General features: G+C 45.6%; 1 protein-coding gene across 6 annotated transcripts in view; it reads left to right on the top strand.

Moving 5' to 3' along the window:
- Positions 1–1,830: 1,830 nt before the first annotated feature.
- SUFU (SUFU negative regulator of hedgehog signaling) overlaps positions 1,831–10,082 on the top strand; it is a 113,740-nt gene continuing 105,488 nt past the window's right edge. For 4 of the 6 annotated variants that reach the window (XR_003314639.4, XM_026493989.4, XM_048218903.2 and 1 more), the window contains exons 1-2: positions 1,839–2,208; positions 6,500–6,634. Coding sequence is in view for 5 of the 6 variants with exons in the window: in XM_026493989.4 (XP_026349774.1) it covers positions 2,027–2,208; positions 6,500–6,634 (317 nt within the window). In the remaining variant the exon portion in view is untranslated. Of the gene's footprint in view, positions 2,209–6,499; positions 6,635–10,082 lie in introns of all 6 variants that reach the window. The other 2 variants (XM_026493990.4, XM_048218902.2) reach the window with 2 other exon arrangements.

The raw sequence follows: 10,082 nt of genomic DNA, 5'->3' as shown, positions 1-10,082 counted from the left end.
GAGTATAACGCGCCAGGCAGCTTCGGAGCCCCGCCTAATTTAAGACTAGGGCGTCACATTTCCACGCATAGTAACCTGGGCTTTGTAGTCTCCATAGATGAATAGACGGGGACGTAGATTGATGGCTGTATTGCATGCCAGGATCTGTAGTTCCTTTGAAGGGATTCGCAGTGCATGCTGAAGTATGTAGTCTTTTTGAGTACTTGTCTGTAGTTGGGTTTGGATTGGCCAGTATTTCGTGGACGTTGAGATTTTCCAGATCAGTCCTGCCACTACTTCCCCTGGATAGTATAAGGTTGCTATGTTTTTATTTGGGGCAGTAAGACATTAATAAACATTTATCAGCATCAAACCGTAATAAAGGAAAATTTAATACCCCCACCACCACCCCACACGCACGGGGAAGGAGGACATACTCCCAGAACAAAATAAAACAATTTAAATTTTATAAAATTTGCTTTTTGAAAAAACCAGTGCATTTTTTCCTGGATGGGTGTAAACTTTGCAACAGGCTAACATTGGTCTGAAGACTGACATTTGGAACTACGGGTACAGGTGATCTTTTGGTCATTCAAAAACATCGTTCATTTAATAGCTTAAGGAACTGCTTTAGTATCTCTAATTTTCATGGAGAGTTAGAATTGACATTGATGACTAAGAAAATGGAGGTGAAGAAGTTATGTGCCGCTACTTTCATAGGAGCCCAGCGCATTTTTCTCCAGATTATGCAATCCCCACCCCCTTCAAGTTGCGGGGACACTTTAGTCAATAGCATTGGTAATCAGGACTCCTTTTTTTTTCTTTCTCTTGGAATTCCTTATTGTACACAGGAAAATAATTCTCAACCAGGTGCCTTAGGAATTAAAAATTCTCCCAGGGGCGCCTGGCTGGCTCAGTCCGTAGAACATACGACTTTTGATCTGGGGGTTGTAAATTCGAGCCCCATATTGGGTGTAGAGATTACTTAAAATTAGAAAAAAAAATTCTCCCAGTTACAGAGAGTGAAAGGTAATGGGAAAGAGCAGGTCCATAGTAGATAATGAATATTGGTGTTCCTCAAGGCAATCTGCATACATCTGCGTAAAACAGAACAAAGAAGAGATTGTCATAACTAAAAGCATTCATTAAAAAATTACCAAGTCTTGGGGTGCCTGGGTGGCTCAGTAGGTTAAGCGTCTGCCTTGGGCTCTGGTCATGATCTCGGGGTCCTGGGATCCAGCAGCAGGGAGACTGCTTCTCCCTCTCCCTCTGCCCCTCCCACTAGTGCTCTCTCTCTCTCTAAAATAAAATCTTAAAAAAATAAAAATAAAAAATTTCCAAGTCTTTTAAATTAGTCTTAGTAACTAAAACTCTTGCTACTTTTTAACAGGACTCCAAAATAAGTATTTCAACATTCGACCCCTGAATTTGGCGGCATTACTGTCGGTAAATATAAGTGGATATTCAATGACGGTAAGAAACATTCAGATTTATAATCTATTGAAACTAAAATCTAACGGATGAATGAATCAATCCATTATTGTCAGATTTATGGTTAAATTCTTACTAGCAGCGTGTCAGCAGTACAGTGACAAGCCCTTTGTCGGAGAATTTCCCACTGGTTTCGTGGGACCCTAGCACCTTAGGATGTCTCAACATCTCTATTTAAACCTGGGTTCCTCCTAACACTAGGGGGAGGCCAAGAGCCTTGGGACACCCCCAACACCAGGAGAGGGAGGCGGGTCCTATTGTCAAGTAACGCCTTCCCCACCTGTGACTGGCACAGACACTACCCAATGGATACTCGGATAGGGCGCGCCGACGCCCCGCCCCCTCGAGCGCCCCGCGGCCCCCGAGGCACCCTCTGGCCGTCTCTGCGGCGGCGACGGCCTGGGCAGACTGTGCGCCGTGCGCAGGCGCGGAGCTTAGACCTCGCTGCAGCCCCCATCGCCTCGGGGAGTCGCACCCGCGGAGTCCGCCTGCTGGCGCGTCAGTGCTCTCCCCCTCGTCCACCCTCCCCGGTCCCCCCAGCACCATACGCGCCCGGATGGCGGAGCTGCGGCCTAGCGGCGCCCCCGGCCCCGCCGCGCCCCCGGCCCCTGGCCCTAGTGCCCCCCCGGCCTTCGCCTCGCTCTTCCCCCCGGGACTGCACGCCATCTACGGAGAGTGCCGTCGCCTTTACCCTGACCAGCCGAACCCGCTCCAGGTTACCGCTATCGTCAAGTACTGGTATGCCCTGGGCCGCGGGGAGAAGGACAGGGGCGGGCTGGGACGCGTTAGAACCCCGGGGGCGAAGTCATTTGCGGGGGAGGAGGAGGTGGAGAAGAATGGTTAAAGCACTTGGAAGGAGGGCGTCCTGCTGCGAGGGAAGGAGTTAAGGCTGAAGTTGGGAATGGGGACAAAGGGGTTAACGGAGCCTGTGGGTAGCGAAGGGTTAACGAGGGAGGAAGGATGAAGGGTTAACTGGGATTAGGAGAATAGAGTGAATTGGGGGTGTGTGTAGGATGGGGGGGTTGCGATAGGCGAGAGGGAACTGTAAACGTGGTGAAAGGAGGGGGCGCCTGTAGGGGGTCATTAGTGGGCGAGGGGAAGCCGGGGGCGGGGGGCGGCTGAAGTGGGATGGGGGAGGCGAGGCGGGGCCTGGGGAGCATATGAGAGGGCTTTGGAGGAGTGCGGCTGGCGGAGTAACGAGAGCTCGAGACTGCACAGGGTATGGGTGGATTTGGGGACCCCCGCACTTCCGTAGGTTAGGAGGGGAGCAAGTTGCGAGAGTTGTGCCTGTGAAGAGAGGAGGAGGAGGAGGTCTCCTTTTGATACCTTCCCCATGAGCTCAGACGTCAGTCATATCGGTGCAGTGCTTTTGCGTGTGAAGTTTCACGGAGCAACTTTTCTTGATAAACTTTCTGCTTACTCTGCACAGTTCTCTTTCTCCAAGCAGAGCTTCCTCTGGCCCTGCTTTCTCCAAGCAGAGCTTCCTCTGGCTCTGCAGCTGCTTTGCTTTAGGATATTGGCTAGAACAGAGGCAGGGTCAGGGAGATCCATGGTTTGGCTCAGGATTGAAGGGGACCACAGTAAATAATGAAGACCTGGAACTTGGACACGGAGCAAAGAAGTGCAGCGAGATGTCAAGAGAAGCTTCCTGGCCACAAGCTTCAGGATTTAGGCAACAGTCTCTCAGGGAAGCTGAGAGTAACCCTCAAGTGGCTCTGTTAAGGATCAGACCTGTTTACAGAAGGGCTGCCCTTGGGGTAGGAATGGTCCTTTCTTGTTTACCATTCCTGTTTGCAACCTGTCTCTTTCTACAGCCTCTGGGCAAAACAGGTGTTCGAGGGACTCTGACAAAGAGCCTGTCTTCATGGTCTTTCTGGACCAAATTGAGGAACTGGTTGAATCTGTCCAGAACTGCATTCATGTAGGCACTGTATTAGATGATCCCCTTCTTTGAGTTCTGAAAGACTGTTCAGGAGGCAGCTTGGGATGTGGCCAAAGGGGCAGGTAGACCTAAAGGGGAGGTTGATAGAGTGGATGTCTTTGCTGGTTACCTCTCCCTTTAGGACTGAATCTTCTCCAGGATAACCTCTTAACTTCCTCTGGAGATGGCAGAAACTAGACTGTCTAGGGCTGAGGCTAGTTCCCTGTGTCGGTGGGAGGATGTGAAGAGACTGACAGCATGAAGGGCCTGGGCACCAGCCACCTCCTATGGGAGAGCCATATCTGATAGCCAGGAGGAGGTGTGACCAGTGGTACGGTTCTCTTCCCCAGGCAAACTGTTCTTTGGTTGAGAGGAGTTTTTGAAGAGAGCTTCTGAGTGAAAAGCAACTCTTGATAACTTAATGACCCATTCTCATTGCACGTCTATATTTAAATATGTATTGTGATGAACTGTATTGGATTGTGTCATGAGAAAAAGTGGGCCAGGTTCTACGATGCTATTTGTTCAGGCCTCATTTGAGTGTATGGAGAAATCCATACACAGACTTGGGCAGCTGTTTTTCTGTCACCCAACTGGCCGTGAAGGATAGAGTTGCGCGTAGGAGATATTAAAGCACATGCAAAGGACTAAGACTGATTTGGGCAACTTTTTCTTTCTTTCTTTCTTTCTTTCTTTCTTTCTTTCTTTCTTTCTTTCTTTCTTTCTTTCTTTCTCTTTTTTCCTTTCCTTTCCTTTCCTTTCCTTTCCTTTCCTTTCCTTTCCTTTCCTTTCCTTTTCTCTGCTGCAAGCTTGTTAACCAGGCAGGACTTATCTTTAGAGATGGGCCAACATGTAATGACTAATCAAGAGCACTTCGTGAAGGTAGAAGTGCTGGCTAGATGCAGAAAAATATAAGAAGGAGCAGATGAGCGACAGGTTCTTTCTAAGATTTGGAAGGGTTTGCATAATTCATATTCTGAGATCAATTCATTGATACACCTCACCTTTGAGATCCCACAAGGCCTCCTTGGCAGTTTGACTGCCTAAGGCTACCTGGGTCTGGCTGTGGCCCAGGGTCCCTTGAGATTCCTTTTCTCTTGACAGAAGGTTGGCTCTTTGGCTAGTGGCCCCTGGCCAGCAGGGACATCCTGGCTGAAAGCTGAGACTTTACTGAGCAGGGAGCAGAAACACGGAGGCAGAGCTTGTACCCTGGAGCCACTGCAGTCCTGCAACTGGCATGTAGAGTGAAGTTAGGTGTTCAAGGAAGTAAGTTCAAGGAAGATAATCAAGGGATGCTCTGGGTCCTTGGATAACATCTTTTTCTAAGTGCAAAATATGATTATTTTCTATATACTCATCTGTTTCCCATCAGGTTTCTGAGTAAATAGAACAGAGCACTGTTCTTGGGGACAAGGTTAATTTTGTCTGACTCTTGGTTATTCGTTGCAGTTTTAAGGTAAAGCCGCACTCCTTGATGCAGTATCTCCTGAGAGAGGACTGCAGGGGGTGTGGCAGACGGAGCATGAAACCGTGGATAGGGTTTTGCCACTCAGAGGGGCAAGACTGGGAATTTGCAGTAGGAAATCGGAGCAGATGCGGAGCCTGTAGTCACTCTGATCTGTTAACGGGGTTCTGCAGCTCTCATGTGCTTGTTCCAGGGACAGCTACCCTTTTGTTTCCTCCTTCCCCCAGCAAACTTTTCTATGTTCACCTGGTTGTGGAAGTCTTCAAATGATTTGGCCAAATCAGAGTTAAGGAAAGACATGGGGATTTGTCCCCTTTCCTAATCTATTCAGTTGAGATTCTTAGCTATTTGTAGCAACTTTCTTATATGTTCTATAAATAACTTATTATTTCCTAGCAGGGAATAAGGATTTCTATAAAGGCAAGTAATACCCTGGCAAAAGAAGATGAAACCAGACCTACTGGTTTTAAACAGTATTTAAATTGCATGGTGCTGACACTCTTGCTGGGATCACATGTAACATGCCTTTTATTTGGTTGTTAGTGTTCCTTCAGCGTACGATCCCAATTGCAAAGTGCACTCCATCAATGTCCCAGGAGCAGGCAAAGTTTTTGCAGTCTGTGGAATAGTCAGATGTCCGAGGCAGCTCAAATGCAGAGTGTTTGTGGGCTAAATGAAGACTTCCTCCCGCTGATGGTTTCCATTTAGGCTGTTTCTCAAGTCTACCAAGTTTCCCTATCCATTCTGAAGAAAAGCAGGACTTTTTTTTTTTTTTCTTCTTTTTTTTAAAGAGCACTAATTGCTCTACTAAAGGAAACCCTTATGGAATTAAATCCTCAGAGTGAGCTAATGACTGAATCTCTTCCTCCGCTGTTTCTCTGTTGGAATTATGGGGGATGTTTAATATGGTCCTCAGAGACCCCAAATCATTTAATATTCCAGCTCTGCCTTTGAGGTGACAGTCTCCTGGGATCATCTCCTGGATGCAGGCGCTTTAGGCTCAGTCTGGCGTGCTGCGGTTCTCTGTGCAGGGCTGAACTAGCCTAAGTGTGGCCTTTGTCACTTGCATGAGAAAAGACCAGCTTTGGTCTGTGGGGTGCAGGCTGGGGTCTGGAGGCATTGGGTTTGTTTAGAACAAACTGTAATTAACATAGGGCACAATATAGTCTTTCAGGAATTAGCTGTCTAAGAGGCAGGAGTGGAGCTGAGCCTCTGCTTCCAGGAACAATGCCCATTGGGGATGCTCAGGATGGTCTTTCAACAGAAGCCAATTGATTGACTAATGCACCTCTCGTCTTGAAGCTTGGCATGTTTACAGGCTCCATGGAAGAGAGATAATCCCTGCCAATCGCATTTGGGATTGGTAATTTGAAATAGGAGGAAGTAAAAGGGGCCACCACCTAGTCTGTTTTATTTCTAAAAGACGTCCTGCATGTTGGGGATCAAAGGGAGCCTCTTGTGCCTATGGAACTGGGCAGCTTCTAGCTGCCCATCCCTTGGTCTTATCCTGGAGGTGTGGCCTCCTTTTAGTCATCCCAGGTTCCTCCAGGATGGGATCTTTAGATTTGTAAGGCATGACCCCTTAGCTTCACACTGTCTGCTTTCAGGCTCACACTGACTCCCCTGTGTTTTGTCTTTTGCAGGTTGGGCGGCCCAGACCCCTTGGACTATGTTAGCATGTACAGGAACGTGGGGAGCCCTTCTGCCAATATCCCTGAACACTGGCACTACATCAGCTTCGGCCTGAGTGATCTCTATGGTGACAGCAGAGTCCATGAGTGAGTGTATGGCAGTTGCCTACCCTCCACCTGTCTGTTCCTTAGCCTTGGGCCTTATTTCTGGGGTTTCCCTGAGCAAGGGTGATATTGTTATAGTTCATTGTGGTTGGCACTTCTCAGGCAGAACCTCTGGGTTTCTGCCCTCCGCTCGTATCTGCTTGTGCCAGACTGATCCAGGTCAGCACCCGAACTCTGCTCATCTGGTGCAGGGCAGTGTTGATGATGAGCAAGTGTTCCAAAACCATCAGGTTTTTCCAAGCTGCTTCGGTGTTTGAGCTCAGAGGACAGGCAGCATAGCTATGACCCAGAATTTGAATTGATGCCTCTAAGTCTACTTGCTTTTTTTCCCCTCTAGCTTGTAGTGAAAAAATTTAAACACAAAGCATAGTTGAAAGAATTTTATAGCCAACACACGAATACTCACTACCTAGATTATGCAATTAACATTTTATTCTACTTGCTTTGTCGTGAATATATCCATCTCTCTCCCTCTATTGATCTTACTTACTGCCTTGTAACCTGCAGTTGTCTATGCTCAGCCAATCCATAGTACATTTTTTATTCTAGTCTATCCCCCATTTCCTGCCCTGTATACTTCTCCCCTACGTACCCCTATAACCACTGAATTTAAACAAATTTTAATATTAAGTTAAATATCAACTTAGTATTAAGTCAGCTAAAACCATAACAGCAGCACTAATAGTAATGAAAGCTAACATTTATTAAGCATTGATTATGAGCCAGGTATTCTTCTAGTCACTTTGCATGTATAAACTAATTTTATTTTCACCACAACCATATAATACTGGTAGATACTCATATTTGCCCCATTTTACAAATGAGGAAACTGAGATACAAAGAGAGTCTATAACTTGCTTAAGGTCACACAACTTGGAAGTGGTGGAACCAGGATTCTAATGCTCACATTCTGGCTCCAGTGGTCATGCTCTTAATGACTGTGTTTTACTGTCTCTTAAGCAATTATATCATGTCCTCGAGTAAGTTACTATCTATGATTAAAAAAAAAACCCCAAATATTTTGTTCCGTCTACACTCTTTTGTGAGAGGGTACTTTTCTTCAATTTAAATGTTGTCTTCCTTCCCCCTCCTCAGCATGGTTATTCAAGAGCTGATTCTCTTCCTATTATCATATCATCTCCTGCTTTTTGCTTTTTGTCCTATCTTTTTTGCCTCTGATACTATCTTTTTGGTATCTTAGTGATGACCAGTTAGCACGTGTAGGTTGAAGGACTAGCAGGGCTCTTCCTGTCCTGCCTCAGTCTAAGAGGCTGATTCTGGGGATGATGATGGTATCATGATGAAGATGATAATCATCAGGGTGTTTTGTTTTGTTTTGTTTTTGTCTTTTGCTTTGTTTTAGTTCTTAGTATCTTCCTTATCATCACATCAAATACTTCACAGTCTTACCAGGTTCTTTTGTTATCTCCATTTTATAGATGAGAAAATTGAATCACTTGAGGGGTAAATGAATTGCCTAAAGGAAAAGAACTAGGATTCAGCTGAACTGTCTTGAGACCAAAGTCTGAGCTTTTAACCACTAGGGTGTTCTACCTCTCTGATCACAGGTCCAACCCAACTTCCTCTTCTCTCTCGTTAAGCTGGGGGCCCAGGCCTCATCTCCTTACTGATCACATGTTGAGAGCAATGCCTGGGCCTGCCTTTATAGCCTTCCAAACAAATCCATTGCAGTGTCAGCAGAAGGCTTTGGGAACAGTGAATTAATCTTGCCTGAATGGGGACCCTGTGTTACAGTATTAGTAATGGAGATAGAATAGCAAACAGATGTGGGCGGTAAAGGCACTATGCTGGACTTGAATGTATATTTTTAATAAGAACCTGCAGAGGGTATTTAGTGCAGTTAGTCTGTACCTTTTGTTGACAGATTTATTCCAGTCAGAAGAATACCATTTCCTATGTGGCTTAAAGATTCTTACAGTATACCTGCTTATCAGTGATGGGTCCAAAGCCCAGAGTGACACGAAGAACATAAGTGAGAAAGCCCCATATTTCAGAGGGGGCAACCTCTGAATTTTAAAGAGGGCCATCCTTACTGTTTTTCCACATTTGAAAGTACCCCCTTATATGTGTGTCATTTCTGTATGATAAAGCACTGTGATATTCATATGTCATTTATGACAATACTGAGACCTCAATTTGGGCTGTACCTCACCACTGGAATCTAGTGTTTGCTGGTATTATGTCCTACCACTAGAAGGACATGGAAGGAGTATTCTTGGATATTTACCCAGTTCTGGTCTATGTTGCAGAAGTCAAAAGTACGTTTGTAATTGGCCTTGTGCTGGTGTGACTGGTCCCTTCTCAATCCTGGTAAGTTTCTTGAAGAAAAGTTTACTTTTCCAAACATTTCATGTGGCAAGGCCTCTTTGAAACAGATTTAAAGATTCTTATTTAATTTAGTGCTTGAAGCTGAGGTCAAAAAGGTGAGTGTTCTACCATCCAGTTTATTTACTTGTTTATTTATTCAAAGATTTTATTTATTTGTCAGAGAGAGAGAGAGAGAGCGCGCGCACATACATAAGCGGGGGGGAGGGGGTGGCAAGGTGCCTGATGTGGGGCTCGATCCCAGGACCCTGGGATCATGATCTGAGCCGAAGGCAGACGCTTAACCAACTGAGCCACCCAGGCGTCCTTACCATTCAGTTTAAATGCTAAGAAGTGTTGAACTGAAATTATGGCAAATGAATCTCTACTACTGCTCTTCGTCCACTGTCTTTTGTCTTTCCATTCAGTGAAAAAAGGGCTCAGGCATTGGTTCATTTATTTAGCATACATTCCTCAAGCACCTGTTTTATTCCAGACGCAGAACATCTTAATAGATGTCTTAGGGATAAAATACCAAGACATAATTCCCGTCTCAAGGAGCTCATGTTCTAGTGGGAAGATAAACATAAAGAGAGGGTTATAGTACTGGCTAATAAATGCTACAATCCATGGATGAAGAGCATGATCTGGGCACAGAGTGGAGGGTGTGACTTTTAGTCAGGCTGTTGGATTGGAAGAAGCTCCAGGGAGGAGGTGAAGTTTGAGAGGCACCTGCAAGCTGTAGGCCAATAGGAAGGAAGGGGACAGGGGAGGATTGTAGCCTGACACTCCAGGACACCAGCACTCACTTTCAGGATTCAGAGGACTTTAAAAATCTTCTGGCTCAGCGTTTCCCAAACTTCTAGTGCTGCCTTCATAATTTTTGCCATGTAGTAGATCTTTATGTTCTTTTTCAACTAACTCTCCTTTTGGTGTGCCTGGCTGGCTCAGTCGGAGGAACATGGAACTTTTGACCTTGGGGTCGTGAGTTCAAGCTTCATATTGGGCGTAGAGTTCTCTAAAAAATTAATTAATTAGTTAATTAATTCACTAACCCCCCTTTAAAAAGTGATTTAAATATATTTTTATTAAAAATTTTTTTTAA

This window comes from Ursus arctos, unplaced genomic scaffold (genome assembly GCF_023065955.2).
Source record: "Ursus arctos isolate Adak ecotype North America unplaced genomic scaffold, UrsArc2.0 scaffold_7, whole genome shotgun sequence".
NCBI lineage: Eukaryota > Metazoa > Chordata > Mammalia > Carnivora > Ursidae > Ursus > Ursus arctos.
This window is presented reverse-complemented; position numbering and strand designations above follow the sequence as displayed.